This window comes from Astatotilapia calliptera, chromosome 22, assembly GCF_900246225.1.
Source record: "Astatotilapia calliptera chromosome 22, fAstCal1.2, whole genome shotgun sequence".
Taxonomy (NCBI): domain Eukaryota; kingdom Metazoa; phylum Chordata; class Actinopteri; order Cichliformes; family Cichlidae; genus Astatotilapia; species Astatotilapia calliptera.
This window is the reverse complement of record NC_039322.1, coordinates 30,825,155-30,845,990: the sequence shown is the minus strand read 5'-3', so window position 1 is coordinate 30,845,990 and position 20,836 is coordinate 30,825,155. Positions and strand designations below refer to the sequence as shown.

The 20,836-nt window shown below is 40.2% G+C and overlaps 1 protein-coding gene and 1 long non-coding RNA gene across 2 annotated transcripts; both read left to right on the top strand.

Annotated features, from left to right (window-relative positions):
- Positions 1-812: 812 nt before the first annotated feature.
- Positions 813-1,233, top strand: LOC113014918 (uncharacterized). The gene is made up of 3 exons (XR_003271029.1): positions 813-961; positions 1,069-1,088; positions 1,174-1,233. It is a non-coding gene; the product is annotated as an uncharacterized LOC113014918 (long non-coding RNA).
- An 11,332-nt stretch (positions 1,234-12,565) lies between these two features.
- LOC113014915 (uncharacterized) lies at positions 12,566-18,876 on the top strand. The gene is made up of 5 exons (XM_026156753.1): positions 12,566-12,905; positions 13,015-13,034; positions 13,120-13,234; positions 13,310-13,483; positions 17,789-18,876. Exons 1-5 carry the CDS (start codon positions 12,903-12,905, stop codon positions 18,404-18,406), a joined length of 930 nt encoding a protein of 309 aa, XP_026012538.1. The 5' UTR covers positions 12,566-12,902; the 3' UTR covers positions 18,407-18,876.
- The last annotated feature ends 1,960 nt before the right edge of the window (positions 18,877-20,836 follow it).

Here is a 20,836-nt window from a genome sequence, read left to right as displayed (position 1 = left end):
TCACCTTGTACAAAAGTCAAGACAGCTCAACATAAATTGTATTGCACCATCAGTATCATGAAAATACATCTTCTGTAGAAATTTACATACCTTGTTGGGAGGAATAAGATCAAAATGTTCCCACACAGGGGAGGACATCCTCCTCTTCTTAGCTGGCTCCATTCTCTCCTCACTTTCCTCACTCTCATAAACCTCCAAACGGTCTCCAAACTCTCACTAACCGCAACTCTCCATCAAACACCCACATTTTTGAATGAAGTCTGAGGGGTTTATATCGCTGTCATATCTCGCGGCAAAGTTCGAACCACTTCATGAACCAGTCACGTGGTACAGCCGGGCAGCGAGGCTTCGGACGTCATCATTTTCAGCTCCTCCCATAAATGAAGCAAGCCTCGATACGCGCTTCGCGGAAACGCCCCCTCCATTACTCGACACACGCTCCGAAGCCTCGATACAGAACGTCCCATCACTAGCTCTGGGCCAGAGTGCCATTTGTGTGGGTACAGCTAGTGAGCTGAGTGTTTGTGGTGGTTTCCAGCTAGTGAGCTGCGCTTTCCTTTTGACTTTTTGCTTTATTTGACCAACGCCTGAGTTTTGTTTGTGTTTCTTTTATGGTGATAACGGCTTGTCCGTCTCTTTTAGTTGAATTACTTCAATAAAACTGTTTTATTTAACTGTTTCGCCTCCCTGACTCCTTTTTCTGACCCGGTCACTTTTGTTACTTCCCCCTCACCGCCTAGACCCCCCCCAGGGGAACGTAACAAAGTGATCAGCGGGTGCATATTAACCTCCACTAGCTATTACTAGGAGAGTTGCTCGCATGCTCTCCCGTGGAGCTGTTTTCTACAGTAGAGTAAGAGTCCAGTGCAGGGCTGGTCTTCTTTAAATCACATGAGGAACCATTTTAAGGCGGAGGCTGCTCGCTCTGTGCTTTCTGTTTCATTCTTAGACTGCAGCAATGGTGAGTAGCAGCTTTTCACTTCTTCACTGTCATTTTCTCTGCCACCAATGATAGTTATTTTATTCTGTCAATATTAAATTAAATGTTTTCTCTCATGTTCAAAATAGGCTGACCAAGAGCAAAACAGGTATGTCTGCAGATTCTGCTGAAGCCAAAGTTATCAGACCTCTTGTGTTTTTAAATCCCTAACAGCTCACTCATTATCATTTTAGAAAAGAAGACTTTCTGAAAACTCAACAAGGTTTCAGAGAAAATGCCTACAAAATTATCATGAAGATGGATGACTGGTCTAACATGGCCCCAGGAAGTAAACACTTAGTGGATGAGGTGGGTTAATTTTGGCACCTTTAACACTGTCCTGTTATGTCACTTGTAACATTAAGTAAATGTGTTTTCCCTCAACAGATTCTTCACAGCATCTTCTTTTTGGGCAAAATCAATAAAATCCCTTTTTCTCCAGAAGAAATAATCTCTGATGGTGATATTTTGAAAGCCTTAAAGGAAAAATTTCCCAGACCTTTTCAATTCTATCTGACTCAGCTTCCCAGACGGAGTCCGTTCTCCTGTGTGCTCGACATGGTAAGATAACTGTTCTCACATTTTCAGTCAATCTGTCAAACTTCCGTTTTAAAGAAAGTAAGAAACAAAGATGGATTTTTGCTTGTTGATTTGAAATTAGATATATTTTGAACTATTCCACTCCATCTCTTATCTAAATAAAAAGCATCCAATTGTCCTGCATAGCTAAATAACTCAATAGACTAAACATCTTGATCATATATATATATATTAGGGGTGCAACGATATTCGTATCGATATTGAACCGTTCGATACAGTGCTTTCGGTTCGGTACGCATATGTATCGAACAATACAACATTTGTAATTTATTTTATCAATTTTCCTTCTGACGATGCTGTCTGTGTTGAGCGCTCAGTGAATCTGTGTTCGACTACTCCGCCTAGGCTGCACTGTCGAGCGCAGATCCACTGAGTGCTCAACACAGACAGCATCGTCAGAAGGAAGAGCGCAGGGCAAGCTAGCGAGACAGAAGTTAAGCTCTACTTGCAACAGGCAAATTGAACCTCATTCAGATCTGGCGTTTGGAATTGTTTTCATGTGACGTATGACCCTGAAGGTAAGCGAGTCATGGACTAAAGTAAAACAGTATGTTGGATGTGCCACACAATGCTCAATTACATGGGTGTGAACTAGTGTGTTAGCGCAGTTAGCTCGTTAACGTGTTGGCCGTCTAGCCCCATGCACGGAGCGATCGGCGGTAGCTCGTTAACAGAGATTTGCCGTGTTGTGGCGTTAAGGTCATTTCAACGAGATTAACCTGAAAGCACTAGTGGGAACACAACGAATATGACTGCACATTTACACCGACATCATCCTAGTGCAAAGACAAAAACAACAAGCATGCTACTAACTTTAGCCGAGTCATTTAGACAGCTGTTAGCACATGATTCTCCTTATGCTGCTGAGAATATAGCCCAGAAGAAGCGGATAGTATAGCTTTTATTTTGGAAATAGCCATTTCTCTGTAATAAACTCTCTTTTCCAAAGATGAGTGATTCCTCAATCAGATACAGGGCTCGCAATATCGCTAGCCCGACGTCCCGGAGCTAGCGATTTTTTTCAGTCGGGCTACCAAAATCTATCTCTGCCCTGCCCGTCGGGCTATTGTAGGAAAAATATATGTCAATGCTTTTGCATTCTTTCAGAAATGTAGCTGGGTAATTATGTCATTGGCATCGGTGAGCCACTGTCAATATGTGACATATTGAAGTCGCGTTTGAATTTGCGCTTGTTTTTTTGCTTTCACTTTGCAATCGTGCGAACTGTGTATAGAGAGCGACAGCACTGATCTGTGAGTGATGATAATTTGTGCACCAATTCCTCTGACATCGTCTTATTAATCGTTAGCTTACTATGCAAACATGACAAGTGAAATCTCCCGCAGCTTAAACATGTGAGAGGTTGATCGCGCAGAGAATCGCTGAGCTTATGTGAGTGCCTGTGTAAAAGCATTTCAGTTCTGCTGAGCCAAATAAGACAGGTCAGGGTGAAGAAGTGACAGCCAAAGAAAAGCTTACCACAAAACGGAGAAGTTATGGCAAATCAGACTATAAGGCAAAAAGAAAGTGCAGCTTTATGGTTTCATGGACAAAAGAATTTCTGTGGCTGCGATATGATGAGCTAAATAACCAGGGCTTCACATAAGTGGTCCGCAGGTGCGCATTCGCTGTCAAAATAAAAAACACGCACAAGGGTTAGGGTTAAATTTAAAAAACTGTACTTTTGAGTTAAAATATATATTTATAATCTTAATAAATGACAAATTAAAAATGCATGAACATTTTTTTGTATCGAAAAAATATCGAACCGTGACACCAAAGTACCGAACCGTGAATTTTGTGTATCGTTGCACCCTTATAGATATAGATATATAGATATATATCTCTATATCTCTAGATAGATAGAGATATATAGAGATATAAATTTTATTTTCCAGTTTTTCCCAAATTATAGAAAGGTGGCTCTGTGCCCTAAGCCTACCTTTGTGTCTAAGGTTAGGGAGTCTACCATTGGAGCTATCAGTTTTTCATCCACCGGCCATTTGCTGATGAGAGCCAGAGGCGGCTTAATTCACTTTGTCCTGTCTGCGCATTATGCATTTAGCTAAACAGGACTCAGGGGTTTAGGAAAAGCAACCAATTCTTTGTGTCCTGGGCTACCTCTCATAGAATGAAGCCTATGTCACATCTATGGCACAGGGGCTATTATAAAAGGATGTCTGTGGACCCCGTGTCCTCGAAATTGTTGGTTCGTCTTCGAGAGACGTTGTGGTAGTAGAGCTTCCATGATTGGTCACGCCAGAGGGCACTTCCCACAGTGAGATATCTCACTTGGTTTTTAGAGAAAAGGGGTTACGGATGTCATCAAGCATTTCCATGTGTTAGAGCCCCAATTTAAGCTCAGGATATGAGGCTTGAGGCGACATTTTATCCAGATGACATTCCCTTTCCTTCATGTTTTTGCTTCTTTGGTGAACATAGATCCTTGATATCTTCAGTCTGAAGCTGCAGAGAAATTAAAAAATGCCTCCATAGTATGTAAAAGAATATGAATTCTGCTCTGGTGAACTATGTATGCAGCTTGCCTCTCGCCACATACATAATGCGATTAGGCGGAACGGCGAAAAAATGTTTTAATATACAAGGAATTTCAAAATAAAGAAGCGGTATAATATGTTGTCAGTTTTTGTCTTAAATAAAAAAGTTATTGTCACACATATTTATTTAACTGATGTTTTTATGCATAGGGTAATTCATGTTTTGTTTTGCTTTTTTTGTCCTTTCACAGCTGACACACCTCAGCAGTCACCCAAGAATTGGACTGAATCTGAAGTAAGCACCTGGCTAAGATCAATTGGAGTGAAGGAACAGTACATAGAAAAGCTCCATGAAGAAGAAGTAAATGGACAAATCCTACTTGCACTAAATGAGGACTTTCTAAAAACAAAAATCTACATGAAGTCAGGGCCTGCTCATTTGATTATTCAGAGAAGAGATGAGCTTATCAACTCCCAGCAAAAATGTCAAGAAAAGAAAAAAAACTACTGGTTCCAAAAGAACTGAGTTTGAGGAAAAGAGGAGTCAGAAATTGGTTCAGTCTGTTTCAACAGTAAGTGATGGTCCTCCAGCACAAACTACAGAGACAGAACAAGATGTCTTTGAGGAGAACCACACTTCTCAGGAACAATGTGTGTTAATCTCAAAGGAAGACTGTAAACCAAGGCCATTTGATCAAGAAGGGATTGAGTTTTTATATGTGAAACACAGAATCCTGCAGCCTGAATCAGGTGCTTTTAATCTGATATTGCCATGCCACGAATTTAAGTCTTTTGCTGTAGCTGCTACATTGGATCGCACAAGACTCCAAGCTAAGTTTGCCAAAGAGGTTCTTAAATTTGCAGCTGGTTGTATGAATATCAGATCAAATGGCACAATACACTTTGGTGTGATGGACAGCAAAGAGGATGGAGAATATGTGCACGGTGAGATAACTGGTATCCCTGTAACAGACAAGGATATTTATGTCGATGCTTTGGACTACATTGAAAGGAGTTTCAACTCTGACACAGAACACATACGCCAGTGTGTGCGACCGCCAAGGATCAACTATATATTAAAAGAAATCACAAAAATCTCATGAATTAGAGTCAGATATTTATAAAAATATTACAGTTACAATATAAACAAATGGAAGTTGATCATTTCTAGGATGCTGGTGTAACATTTAGGCTGTATTTGTAACTATTTCCAGATTGTCCTGCTGAAGAATCCAGAGAACGAAGAGCAAATAAGAAAGAGTCTGCAAGAACTCATCAAAAACCTTGCTCCACTTTTTCTGGTCTCCTCCACCATCTGCATTTCCCAGAAATCCAAAACAGACCAAAATTCATTGTTGGAAACTGGAATTGGCTGGGCTGCACTATGAATTCTGCGATATGGTTTTTCAATTTTGTTGTCCGGGTGGAAAATCGAGAGAAATTCGGGAGAATGGTGGCTCCGGGAGATTATGACGCTATAATTTGAGATACAATAAATAAAATAAGTTTTTGTACAAAGTATCAGTATCAGATCAGTATCATCGATACCACCCTGAATATTACTTGGTATCGGATCGGAAAGGAAATCAGTGGTATCGCACATCACTAGTGTCCGCTACTTTGAAACGCTTGGGCCGCTCTGCCCGCCACAGTTTCAAACTGGTCATGTGACTGCATGGCCACATCTCATTGGTAAAAAAGTACCAACTTTTTAAAGAGTAACGAGTCGAATTTTGCAAATGTAGCGAAGTAACAGTACCGTTTCTTCTTCACAAATGTACTCAAGTAAAAGTAAAAAGTATCGTGCAAAAAAGGTACTTTAAAAGTACATTTTTTTCAAAAACGTACTCAAGTAAATGTAACAGAGTAAATGTAACTCGTTACTACCCACCTCTGTTGAAATTAGATATATTTTGAACTATTCCACTCCATCTCTTATCTAAATAAAAAGCATCTAATTGTCCTGCATAGCTAAATAACTCAATAGACTAAACATCTTGATCAACTATATATTAAAAGAAATCACAAAATCTCATGAATTAGAGTCAGATATTTATAAAAATATTACAGTTACAATATAAACAAATGGAAGTTGATCATTTCTAGGATGCTGGTGTAACATTTAGGCTGTATTTGTAACTATTTCCAGATTGTCCTGCTGAAGAATCCAGAGAACGAAGAGCAAATAAAAAAGAGTCTGCAAGAACTCATCAAAAACCTTGCTCCACTTTTTCTGGTCTCCTCCACCATCTGCATTTCCCAGAAATCCAAAACAGACCAAAATTCAAAGAGGTACTACGGAGTCTCCATGTCCACCAACGGTCCTAACCCGGGGAAAATTGTGATTGCTGCCTCCTGTCTTAGCAAATGGGATGAATATGTATCTGGTGCAGTGATGACCTATTATCCAAAAAAGGTCAAGAAAGATTACTTTGATGGAACCATTGAAGTACCTGGAAACATCAGGTGTGAGGCATTTAATCTCAGTAATGATGAAAAAATGAACCCTTGCAGATCATGTCACAATTTGTTTGGCTTGAACACAACAGAAACAAAAGAGTGGGAGTATGGTAACTGTGCTGAACCCGAGAGCCTGAGCAACTTGCTTACAAATGAGGAAGAAGTTAAAAATAAAACACATGTGCACGAACACTCAGCTGAAAACAGGCAGAGAGCTAAGGAAGAGGTTCGTAAGGATCTTATGAATGTGTTACGAACAATTCAGTTTAAGAAATGGACAGGAGAATTTTACACCCCAGAATCATAAGGTGCAGAGGTGACCTGATACATCTGCTTTGGTCTGATTCTGATGAATAAATGATGCTCTGACAGAATGAGTGTGGATTTGCTCAAACTGTTTACTCTCCAGCTCCGTATAATGTGCTTGTTAGAAATTATATGTAATAATAAAATCAGGCTTCTACGTTTTAAAATGCAATATGAAGGATGCGAGACAGCAATTATTGGGAAGAAACACCTTTATACTGGTCTATACCCAGGATGCACATGAAGTAAAAACAACAAAACCATTTTTTCCTTTTATGATCCCATCTATAACCTCTTTCATAAGCGCTACACATGTAGTTATAATAGTTGTAGCATGCTTCGAGAAGCTGGTCAGGGACTTCATCTGCTCTGCACTACCCGACTCACTGGACCCTCTACAGTTCGCATACCGCCACAACAGGTCCACTGATGATGCCATAGCCCTGACACTACACACTGCCCTGTCACACCTGGAGAAGAGAGACACGTATGTGAGAATGCTGTTTGTAGATTACAGCTCAGCATTCAATACCATCGTTCCCTCGAAGCTGGACAGGAAACTGCAGGATCTAGGACTGAGCAGCTCCCTCTGCAGCTGGATCCTTAGCTTCCTGTCTGACAGACGCCAAGTGGTCAGACTGGGCAGCATCACCTCATCCCCCATCACACTGAACACTGGTGCTCCACAGGGGTGTGTACTGAGCCCTCTCCTGTACTCACTCTACACCTACGACTGCACAGCCACTAACAACTCCAACATCATTGTGAAGTTTGCGGACGACACTACAGTGGTGGGTCTTATCACCAAAGGTGATGAGACGGCTTACAGGGAGGAGGTCAGCGCCCTGACCCACTGGTGTCAAGACAACCATCTCACCCTCAACGTCGCAAAGACAAAGGAGTTGATAGTGGACTTCCGGAGGTGCAGAGAAGTACACACCCCCATCACCATCAACGGCGCTGCTGTGGAGAGAGTGAGCAGCTTCCGGTTCCTTGGAGTACATCTGGCTGAGGATCTTACGTGGTCAGTACACACAAACAAAACAGTGAAGAAGGCGCAGCAGCGCCTTAATTATTTAGTTACTTTTTAAAAACCCAATTTACAACCTGAATAGGTGATAAAAAGATAGATCTTTCAGCCCAATTCTACTTTTTCTGCATAATCCATCATACAAAATGTAATCAAGTGGAAAAATCTCTTTTTTAACTTTATGCATCAAGCAAAAATTTAATTATATGCAACATTCTCTGACTTGAATAAATTAGTTTAACATTGAAACCCATTTTCTGCACATTCCAGCACATAAAATAAAATATTTTTTGTGTTTACACTCAGTCTTTCAAATAGATGCAAGTAAAACACAGCAGAAAATAAATAACATCAAAGACTAGCGGTCCTGTTGCTCTATTTTCACCTGTATAGCAGGAGTAGGGTAGGCGGAGGTTTATCCTGGTGCAGGTGTGCCGCAGCGGTCACTGGAAGAATCCACGAGTTTCTCTGTGAGTTTCCCATTACGTCGTTGTGCACTCGGTGCTTGCTTGGAAGTTTAGGGTTTTTTTTCGCTGTAAAGAGAAGTTTTCTTCCCACGCACAACGGACACTAATGTTTTTGTCACTTTTTATGGAATCAAACTCAAAGTAAGGTCAGTACTTCCACGCTTTAAATGCTGCACGCTCATACTCTCTCCCACAATCGAAATGTGATCCATTGTTGATCTGCACACAGCTGTTGTCACTAACGGTGCACTCGCTTACGTCACTGTCGTGACGCAAAAAATCACGGTTTTAGTAATGCAGGAACGCTGCGTTCCTGCGGGAAAGTAACGGTAATCTAATTACTGTTTTTGCAATAGTAATCCCTTACTTTACTCGTTATTTGAAAAAAGTAGTCAGATTACAGTAACGCGTTACTGCCCATCTCTGGTCTTCGTGACATGCTGATTGAATTAGAATAGCAGACTGGATGCGTTAAAAGGAGGGTGATGCTTGAAATCATTGTTCTTCCTGTTAACCATGGTTGCCTGCAAGGAAACACGTGCAGCCATCATTGCATTGCATGAAAAGGGCTTCACAGGGAAGGATGTTGTAAGTAATCAACCCAAATCAACCATTTATCTCTTCATCAAGAGGTTCAATTGTTGTGAAGGCTTCAGGGCCCCCAAAAAATCCAGCAAGCACCAGGACTGTCTCCTAAAGATGAGTCAGCTGCGGGTTCGGGGTGCCACCAGTACAGAGCCTGCTCAGGAATGGCAGCAGGCAGGTGAGAGTGCATCTGCACGTAAAATGAGGTGAAGACTTCTGTGGGATGGTCTGGTGTCAAGAAGGGCAGTAAAGAAGCCTCTTACCTCCAAAAAAAACAGCAGGGACAGACTGATATTCTGCAAAAATTACAGCGAGTGGACTGCTGAGGACTTGGGTAAAGTCATTTTCTCTGATGAAGCCCCTTTCTGAATGTTTGGGGAATCTGGATGTGACCCCAAAGGACCCAACACGACGCACAAGCTTGTGTTATTGCTTTTTATTTTATTTACAGTATCACTGTGGACACTGTGTCCTTCAGCAATTTGCAGTGTTCACTGCTCCAGCAGCTCTCTCCTCCTCTCCGGCCTGGCCGCTACTGAAATAGGGAAGGCATGATTAGATGATGCTTGCCGGCTGTGAAAACCTGCCTTCCCTGACACCACACGCCTAACCTACTGCTTCGCCGTTGTATCTTTCTGCCGCAGCAACGAAAGTCTTATTGATGCTTTTTTAGCATAGTTATAATATTGTTATAGTTATAGTATCATTATAGATTTATTGTTGTAGTTATTTTTAGGGGCACTTTTGCTTGTGCAACCCCCCAAAAGGGTCTAAACTCGCTTATGCAAAATACAAATAGGGGCTGGTTCAAGACTTTTGCACAGTACTGTGAATCACAACGGTTGATGAGCACGTGAAGGCAGCACAGTCAGTAGTGGTACCGAGTCTGTTGTTACTGATACCACAGCTGCTCCCGACAGGACAGAAAACGTCAGTGTGCGTCCGTAAACCCGGTAACTACTCTCAGCTGAACCTTTCTGATACTCGTTATTAGTAATGAGTGGTTTTTTTCGCGTGACTTTCTCTCGGCTTGATAAAGGGCTGTGTAGAAAGCTCTGGTACGTAACGACTAGCTTCATTTTTAAAGCGCTGTCTCAGTGAAGTGAGGCTGCTGCTGCTTGTTTGTGCGAGTTTTTAATGAAGCAATGTTTTCAGTCCGTTTGTTACTCGCTTGTGTTTCGGCTTGTGTTTACATAAATAACTTTACATTATCACAGAACAAGAAAGCGCTTTGTTTGTCACGTTCACCTTAGTTTCGTTTTTAAACGTAATCATACAGTGTTGAGGCTAAGAATAAATATTCCGAGTGAGAAGCAAATAACAGAAAAAAGACATTTTATTTAATGCTATTTACTACAGACAATGTAAATTATATTTGAAAAGGATTTTTTTTTTTTTACAATACTTTTTATGGAGCAGTTTTCTTTTAAGTCCCAAACATGTTTAAGTAGAATTAATGTGAAGTTGGATTTTCCATGACTGTTTTGACAATCACCTGTTTTTCTAGGTGACTGAGGGCTGAAATGGCTGTATGTGCAAGGTATCTACATATCAGAAGACAAATGTGCAGGGATGTCATGTTTAGTGCTTACAGACACCACACTGCATTTTGGGATTTCATAGATAGTGTTGTGATACTTTGTAGTTTCCAGTGATCACTGTCACGCTGATTCATTTTACTGTAACCTTTTTATTTCTTTCAGTGCACATCATTCTCTTGTTATGCCAGATCTGCAGCAGTGTGAGAGGGCAGAAGGTAACGGCATGCTTTTCGGTCTGATGGCATAATAGTTACAAAAAACCAATCTGTATCTTTTTTCCTTTATCGCAATAATTTTTTAGCCTAAGGGTAAAAATCTGTTCCGGTAGGGTCTCAAACTGTGGTCTTCAGTGAGTTCAGCAAAATGATTCACGTCAGCCTTTGTTGTCTTTTTACTGAAGAAAGCCTTCCCTTTGTGCACGTGGACAGTAGTCCGAGCATATGAGATCAGTGAGCTCATCTTCTCTGCTTATTTCCAGGTATAAAATACCTGGAATGGGTGTCAGATTTTGTTTCCAAATACAAAAACAAGCATTTAAGCTTGAAGAATCCAGCTGGTGCCATGCTGAGGATAGCAGGGCTGGAGGACACCATGTACAGAGGGAAACATGATGAAGTGAACGGCTGGGGAAAATTCTACCTCCCCAAAATCGTAAACATGCAGGTCATCGGTGTGGTGGAGGGCACCTCGTGTCCATGTGACGAGCTCGTGCTGATGACCTGTGAGGACAAAAAGCTGTACGCCTACGATGGAGAGGAGCTGCATCTGGTGGCTTCCAGTTTCCAGCAACTACATGACAAAGACATAGAGTATCCAGCATCCAAGAGCTACTACAATGGAGAGGCCTTCAAAGATATGGTGAGAAGTTCGAGTGTTAAGAATAAGACCTGCTGGTAGAGATCGATCACCTGACAGGTTCTTTGTATTGTGTTATCTTCTGTTTAGACTGAAAAGGACTGGGAAGCAGTGAAGATGGGAGGCGTGGGGAGGAAACTGGAGGGAGAGCATCAAAAGCTGGTGAAGGAAACCAAGTCGGCGTTCTTAAAAAGCCTAAAATCATAGGTGGGTATCCATCCCAGCTTAGAATTAGATCCAGGATTGAAGCCTTTATGTTTGACTGCTCTTTCCTTGTTATTCATCACTTCAGTAAAACACAGCTGGTGTTTGCTGGGATGGAGAAACATGACATGTTGTGTCTCAGAGTGGTTGATGTGGATAATCATTGAGGTTGTTGTTCTCTTAATAATACTTTTTTTTCCTCTTACAGATTCTGGTATTTAGCCAAAAGAGCTTCAGGTTTTTGGCTTCAACAGCATGAAAGCAAACATCATCTTCAGTGGCATGAACCCTCTGACCACATACTAACGCTAAAGCAGAGCTGAATGTGTAAAAATGTTATATTCTCCATGGAATTCTGATCTGTTTTATTTCTCCACCCAGATTGTATTTATTAGATGATAGTATCTGCTAAAGGAGGAAGAAAAGTATTTTTTGATGCTGTAGTTTATTACTGCAAGTTTCACAACATCAACAGGAAGAAAAAAAAAACTAATGAAGTATCAGTTACACGTGATAATGACAACAGGAAAACTCCACCCAATCACAGCATGTCTGATAACAGGGCCAGTTTATTCTTAAGTAAATGTTTCACTTCTTGATGTCAGCTGCTCTCTGTGTGACCTTCACTTCTTGCTCCACTGCTCATTTCACCCTCCTTCCTTACACTAACATTAATAAATATGAATACTGAATAATTAAAGTGATCAAAGTTAACACTGTTTGTGTTTTGTGTGGATTATTTTCTGACATTATCTACAGAACACCTGCAGTGTTGTGTGCTGTTTAACAGTACTGCACAATGCTGCAGTGCGTTTGTTCCTTCCTGTTGCAAATTCAGTGAGTGCATCTGAAACTGTGTTTTTATAAACTAAACAAGAGTGAGCATAATAGTACATATTATAAAGGTACTTGTATTCATCTCACTGTTTCATCCATAAATGTACCTGACAGTTACAGTACCATAGAGTAGTTTTAACAGTACTTTAAACATAATGCATTAGAACAATACAAACAACATTAAAGATCACGGGTGTGCAGGGTAAATGGAGCTGTTTTCTTTTTAAAATTATATCTTTATTTGGATTGGACAAGAAAAAACCATCTGCATAGCAGTATATGAATAACATGGGAACAAAGTCCTTCCAGGTTTTAGATTAACTCCAGGAGAGCAAATGATAAACAAAGTGATCAGCGGTTGCATATTAACCTCCACTAGCTATTACTAGGAGAGTTGCTCGCATGCTCTCCCGTGGAGCTGTTTTCTACAGTAGAGTAAGAGTCCAGTGCAGGGCTGGTCTTCTTTAAATCACATGAGGAACCATTTTAAGGCGGAGGCTGCTCGCTCTGTGCTTTCTGTTTCATTCTTAGACTGCAGCAATGGTGAGTAGCAGCTTTTCACTTCTTCACTGTCGTCTTCTCTGCCACCAATGATAGTTATTTTATTCTGTCAATATTAAATTAAATATGTTTTCTCTCATGTTCAAAATAGGCTGACCAAGAGCAAAACAGGTATGTCTGCAGATTCTGCTGAAGCCAAAGTTATCAGACCTCTTGTGTTTTTAAATCCCTAACAGCTCACTCATTATCATTTTAGAAAAGAAGACTTTCTGAAAACTCAACAAGGTTTCAGAGAAAATGCCTACAAGATTATCATGAAGATGGATGACTGGTCTAACATGGCTCCAGGAAGTAAACACTTAGTGGATGAGGTGGGTTAATTTTGGCACCTTTAACACTGTCCTGTTATGTCACTTGTAACATTAAGTAAATGTGTTTTCCCTCAGATTCTTCACAGCATCTTCTTTTTGGGCAAAATCAACAAAATCCCTTTTTCTCCAGAAGAAATAATCTCTGATGGTGATATTTTGAAAGCCTTAAAGAACAAATTTCCCAGACCTTTTCAATTCTATCTGACTCAGCTTCCCAGACGGAGTCCGTTCTCCTGTGTGCTCGACATGGTAAGATAACTGTTCTCACATTTTCAGTCAATCTGTTGCAAAGTGTTTTTTGTCTGGTAAGTCTAAAAAATGGCTGAAAAGTGTGCCTCATACTTCACCCAACAGTGCTCAGAGACTGCTGGAGAACTAGAGACTTGCTTCAGAATTTGTTAGTTAAGGCTAAATCATATCTAAAAGACTCAGTATTGGACATATTTACAGTCTAGGGCTGGGTGATATGACCCAAAATTCATATCTCGATATTTTTTAGCTGGATGGCGATATAAGATATATATCTCGATATATTTTTTTTAAAGCCATAAAGTAAGAACAAAAAGAGAGTTCTTAGTCAAAGCTGTGTCCCAGATGTCACACAGGCACTTTTATTAACAGAGCAGATGTACATAAAATTTACTCAAAAATAAATTATGAGCATTTATTAAATAATCATGCTCCATAAATAAAAGAAAACAATGTTGTTTTTGTGCATAACAAAAAGCTCACAATTGTGCAGTCAAAATGTAAACTAAAAGACGCTGAGCACAATAACAAAGACAGATTTCACAGCTGCTCTGTTCCCAAGTTTTACTGTGTGACTGACAGCCTGGAGTTTGAAATCCGCTTCGCAACCACGTCTCTTAACAGGTGCCATTTATGGTCCTTATACACAGTAAGGTAATATTACGTTGAAGCACAGTACGTATCACTCCGCGAGGCTCAGCCGTAATGCTCCGACAATCCATCAAGCGGTGCAGCTCCGTAGCTTACCAAAGTCGTACTAAAACATTTTTTGACAGATTGCTGAGCGCTGTGTTCCACATAAAATCGGTTCGTGGCCATCAAGCACAACCAGAATTCATACATAAGGCGCGCTGTCAACTTTTGAGAAAATGAAAGGACTTTAGTCCGTGCAGCGCCTCTGGGCTGCATGGCGTTAGCGTGGTTAGCCCGTTAGCGTGGTTAGCTAGCTAACACGTTGACGGTGTCCAGTCCCACGCACGGGGCGATGCGCAGTAACTCGTTAACGGAGATTTGCCGTGTTGATCTTGTCGCATCCGATGGGGGAGGAGGGGGAGTTGTGTTCAGTGAAGGAGAGGCGAGGCCGAGTAACGTTGTGAAGACGAAAGTGGACGAAAGAGAGGCAAACTTGCGGCTCCACAGGTATAATTATAATGTAACATAGACTATATCGATATAAAGGATATTGTCACATCTTATATCTCGTATAAAAATATATCGATATTTTTTAAAAACTCGATATATCGCCCAGCTCTATTACAGTCTTCAGTGCATATATGATGCTGTTGCTGTGTAGCTGCTGGATCTGTTAAGTCAACTCAAAGATTAAATTTAGTATTTCTCTTGACAGCCCAGGAAAAAAGGTTGTTTGCAAAATACGTTTTGAATCAGTAATAACAAAGATGGATTTTTGCTTGTTGATTTGAAATTCAGAGGTGGGTCGAGTATCCAAAAATTGTACTCGAGTAGCATTACTTTAAAATATTATTATTCAAGTAAAAGTGAAAAGTAGTCTTCAAAAAAAGTTACTCAAGTAAGAGTAAAAAAGTACTTGGCGAAAAGACTACTCAAGTAGCGAGTAACTTTAAAATGTCTGATTTATTTTATAAATAAATATCAGACAAACAAAAATAAATAAATATACAAATTTTAGTATTTTCAAAAGGAATATATGTAAAAACATCAACAAAATAAGGCACAACAACTCTAATTTACAGATTTCAGTTTTTCACAACAAAGCTTTTTTCACCAGTATAGTAAATAATATAAATATATAAACAGTGCAAACAATTTCCAGTGACAAGATATGCTGTAAACTTTATATTCATTTTTGCTCCAATTGGCACAGCAGCCTCAGAGAAAACATTAAAACGAGGCATCTTCAACATATGTACATACAAGGCAGCTCAGTTTACCATAAATTGTATGAATGTGCATTTATTTCTGCATAAATGCACATGCAATATAGAGTATGTTTGGGGAGTGCGACTGTCTGTGCAGTGTCTATTTGTGTCTGTCTACACGTTGGGTGAGTGCCGAGTATTTGGTTGTGTATATGGGGGTGGGAATGCACGTCTGTGTCCGCGTGCGCCTGTTCGTCTGTATCTATATCAGGTTGGGTCTTAGACTCAACCTCTCTGGGTACATCTCAGGCCCTCCAAAGTACGGAGGCCTATCCCCCCTCACCACACTCCCTGCCGGTGGCTGATGCCCTCAGACGTTGGTGTGTTGGTGGTTCTTGTCGACTGGGGCTGGGCACTCATGTATGTACCGGCTCACTCCTGGTGGCCGATTGGCAGGGCCTGGCGCCTGTGGCCCGGCTGGGCCCCTTCCGGGGGGCTGAAGCTCGGTCCTCTCTGGCACAGCTGGCTGCCGGCAGAGCCCGCGGGCATGCCACTGCAACCCCCTCTGGCCTCTGCTCCGTAGCTGCTGGGTGATGTCTCGTTTGGGGCTCTACTCAGCTCTTCCCAGGAGGGTGGCATGGTTCCCCCCCTTTGGTGGTCCTCCTCGGGTCCTCGTACTCTGGAGCCTCTGGATGTCTGGGGCCTGGATCTCCTCCATACCTGCTTCATGCCCTGGGGGACGGGGCTATGGTTCCCCACACTCCCTAGCAGATCGTTACATGGAGAAACCTTTGGAATACAAGCATGCTGATCCACACAGGTGTGCATACAGGTGTACACACGGGTATTCACGGACACGGACTACAGCTTTCTTGGCTGCTGCCTCAAAGCACATTGTGCGCTGTCTATCTTGCGTGCTGCACAATATCGTTTAATATTTAGTAACTATTGATATCTACTGCTAGCTAGTTTATTGTGATGGTGCTTTTTTTTTTCTTATTATGTTGCTCTTTGTTGTTTGCTTTCTCTTCTGTTTTTTTTCCATACAGGTGATCCAGGTGTTTTGTTTGTTTTTCTTTCTTTCTTCCCCCCTTTCTCACCGTCTCTTCTCCCCTCTGGTTTTCTTTCTCTCCCTCTCTTTCTTTCATTCTTTCTCCCTGTCCTATCCCCCAGTCATGTCTGTCCCGTTTGTAGCAACCGAAAATAAAATAAAATAAATTCATAATTATAATAAAGGTCAATCAAATGGACCAATATGGCAAGGCCATGATGATCCACTTGGTAAAATAAATCTGCTTGGCATCTTTCTTGGCCTTCAGACAACAATTCTGACGGCTAAAGATCCAAATGGGACAAAAAAAAAAAAAAAAGTTTAATTTAATTTAATCTAACCCAATAACTTTAATCTCAGCCAAACCGATTTGCCCACAAACAAATAAAACACTGAAAAAGCCAAACAATAACATTTTTAAGTTATCAAAGTGACTTATATATCATGTTTAACCCGAGTAGTGAAAGACCACGGGGGTTTGAAAACGATGTGTCGGTCGGCTCAGAAATTTGAAGTTTACACAGCTACATTCTCACCTGAAAACATGTTAAAAGTTTTTTTTTTGCGACCCAGAAAGAGAAATAAGAGTAATATTAAAACTAAGCAGCTGCCGTCATTGTTGGAAACTGGAATTGGCTGGGCTGCACTATGAATTCTGTGATATGGTTTTTCAATTTTGTTGTCCGGGTGGAAAATCGAGAGAAATTCGGGAGAATGGTGGCTCCGGGAGATTATGACGCTATAATTTGAGATACAATAAATAAAATAAGTTTTTGTACAAAGTATCAGTATCAGATCAGTATCATCGATACCACCCTGAATATTACTTGGTATCGGATCGGAAAGGAAATCAGTGGTATCGCACATCACTAGTGTCCGCTACTTTGAAACGCTTGGGCCGCTCTGCCCGCCACAGTTTCAAACTGGTCATGTGACTGCATGGCCACATCTCATTGGTAAAAAAGTACCAACTTTTTAAAGAGTAACGAGTCGAATTTTGCAAATGTAGCGAAGTAACAGTACCGTTTCTTCTTCACAAATGTACTCAAGTAAAAGTAAAAAGTATCGTGCAAAAAAGGTACTTTAAAAGTACATTTTTTTCAAAAACGTACTCAAGTAAATGTAACAGAGTAAATGTAACTCGTTACTACCCACCTCTGTTGAAATTAGATATATTTTGAACTATTCCACTCCATCTCTTATCTAAATAAAAAGCATCTAATTGTCCTGCATAGCTAAATAACTCAATAGACTAAACATCTTGATCAACTATATATTAAAAGAAATCACAAAATCTCATGAATTAGAGTCAGATATTTATAAAAATATTACAGTTACAATATAAACAAATGGAAGTTGATCATTTCTAGAATGCTGGTGTAACATTTAGGCTGTATTTGTAACTATTTCCAGATTGTCCTGCTGAAGAAGTCAGAGAACGAAGAGCAAATAAAAAAGAGTCTGCAAGAACTCATCAAAAACCTTGCTCCACTTTTTCTGGTCTCCTCCACCATCTGCATTTCCCAGAAATCCAAAAGCGACCAAAATTCAAAGAGGTACTACGGAGTCTCCATGTCCACCAACGGTCCTAACCCGGGAAAAATTGTGATTGCTGCCTCCTGTCTTAGCAAATGGGATGAATATGTATCTGGTGCAGTGATGACCTATTATCCAAAAAAGGTCAAGAAAGATTACTTTGATGGAACCATTGAAGTACCTGGAAACATCAGGTGTGAGGCATTTAATCTCAGTAATGATGAAAAAATGAACCCTTGCAGATCATGTCACAATTTGTTTGGCTTGAACACAACAGAAACAAAAGAGTGGGAGTATGGTAACTGTGCTGAACCCGAGAGCCTGAGCAACTTGCTTACAAATGAGGAAGAAGTTAAAAATAAAACACATGTGCACGAACACTCAGCTGAAAACAGGCAGAGAGCTAAGGAAGAGGTTCGTAAGGATCTTATGAGTGTGTTGCGAACAATTCAGTTTAAGACATGGACAGGAGAATTTTACACCCCAGAATCATAAGGTGCAGAGGTGACCTGATACATCTGCTTTGGTCTGATTCTGATGAATAAATGATGCTCTGACAGAATGAGTGTGGATTTGCTCAAACTGTTTACTCTCCAGCTCCATATAATGTGCTTGTTAGAAATTATATGTAATAATAAAAATCAGGCTTCTACGTTTTAATGTAATATGAAGCATGCGAGACAGCAATTATTGGGAAGAAACACCTTTATACTGGTCTATACCCAGGATGCACATGAAGTAAAAACAACAAAATCATTTTTTCCTTTTATGATCCCATCTATAACCTCTTTCATAAGCGCTACACATGTAGTTATAATAGTTGTAGCAGTTATAGCACTAATTATATTTCTGCATTGTAAAATCTAACTTGTTTCAGTTTAATCCTGTAAAGTCTCAACCATGAAATAATTGACAGAAAACTCAACTGGAGTGCTTATTGAACCTTCTAACAAATAAAATAAATAAACTGCATATGTGAGTTGTTTTGTTTTTTTCCACATCCAGCATTTTTGTGCAATTTATTGTTTTTAACATTGTGTGTCTGCAGATTCTACTGATGAATTTATCAGAGCTGTGACGGGTTTTTAAATCCATAACTGCTCATTCATTTTAGGAGAGCAGAATTTCTGAGAAATCAACAAAAAAAAAAAAGAATCTTGAAGGCATTTCTGCCTTCAAGATACTGAAACAGATGCAGGAGTGGTGTAACATGCCTCAAGGAAGTAAGAGGTGGAAGGAACGCTTAATGGACAAGGCGGGGTAAACTGCAAGCTTTGGAAACAGGACCATTGTGCAATCTGTAACTTAACAATGAATTCATGTGCTTTCACTTAGCAGACTCTTCACAGCATTTTCTTTCTGGGAAAAATCAACAAACCTCCCTTTTTTCCCCAAGAAGAAATCATCAGGGATATTTTGTCAGGCTTAAAGAAAAAAATATCCCAGGCCTTCGACGTTTATCTGACTCAGCTTCCCCAGCAGAGTCTCCAGTTTCACCTCCAGTTTTATGTCAAGTATAGTTCAGAGTACTTTCATACTGATGAATTCAAAAGCTGAAAAACCTTTTAATTTTTTTTTAAAAAAGCACTTACTTTCATTTTAATGACTGTGGAATTTAATTTCTAGCAGATCTTAGTTGGCAGTTGACTGTATCTGTAACCGTTTCCAGATTGTCCTGCTGAATAATCCAGAGAATGAAGAGCAAATTAAGCAGAGTCTGCAAGAACTCATCAAAGACCAAGCTCCACATTTTCTGGTCTCCTCCACCATCTGCATTTCTCAGAAATCCTGTTCAAAGAGGTAATACGGAGTCTCCATGCCCACCAACGGTCCTAACCCGGGAAAAATTGTGATTGCTGCCTCCTGTCTTAGCAAATGGGATGAATATGTATCTGGTGCAGTGATGACCTATTATCTAAACAAGGTCAAGAAAAATGACTTTGATGGAACCACTGAAGTACCTGGAAACATCAGGTGTGAGTCTGAGTAATGATGAAAAAAAAAATGAACCCTTGCAGATGAACTTAGTTGGGATTTATCACAAGTTTGATAAATAAATCAAACTCTGCTGTTATAAGTGTGCATTTGCTGTAATCACAGATTCAAACACAGCACACTTTATTACCTCAAACTCTTTTTCTCTGCAGCTCCTCATAATCCTGAATCCTTTCAATTAAATGATAATAAATGTTGTGCGGAAGTGTGCAAAATCGGAAAAAGGTGTGTTGATCGTCCTGTTAATTAGAAAAGCACACTGTGATATTAACCCAAGTTCTTCATCATTTTTGTATTGCAACATTTAGAATCATGAGAAAATATGAAGCATCACGAGACAGCATTAGTATCACACTTGTATAGGCCAGTCTAAACTGCTCTCAGGAGCTTCATGGAACGGGTTTCCATGGCCGAGCAGCTGCATCCAAGCCTTACATCGCCAGTTCTTGGTCTGGCATTCAGAAGCATGAGTCTGGGTTTGTTTGTGCAAATGAGGCATTAGCTGACTAAATGTGTCAATTCTTTTGTTTTATCACAACAGAAATCTAAAAATTCAATGAAGCCAGGTGTTTCATATTAGAGTCAAAGGTTTTGACAGAAAGGATTTGGGAATACACCGTTTACTACTTTTACCACCACAACTGCAGGAAAGATATTCTACTATTAAGGTACTGACTGATAAAAAGGCAGGAATAAAGCTGGAATGTTTCTTCGATTTAAGAGCTGCTGAAGAGGAGACTGCTCACCTCGTCTTTAGAGCTATTTAGTCAAAATTTATACATTTATAATAAAATCTAGGCCTTTATTTAACTTTTAAAATCAGAAGTCACAATGAGACTTCCCCAGGTGATGACTTATATTATAAAGTAATTGGGGGGGGGTTAAGTTTCATGCTTAAAAATAGTACAGCTGAGGTATTATATCAATAAC

Coding starts and splice junctions, on each gene's coding strand:
- LOC113014915 (XM_026156753.1), top strand. Junction 13,035..13,119: donor GCTGACCAAGAGCAAAACAG/GTATGTCTGCAG, acceptor TTATCATTTTAG/AAAAGAAGACTTTCTGAAAA. Junction 13,484..17,788: donor TCTCCTGTGTGCTCGACATG/GTAAGATAACTG, acceptor AACTATTTCCAG/ATTGTCCTGCTGAAGAAGTC.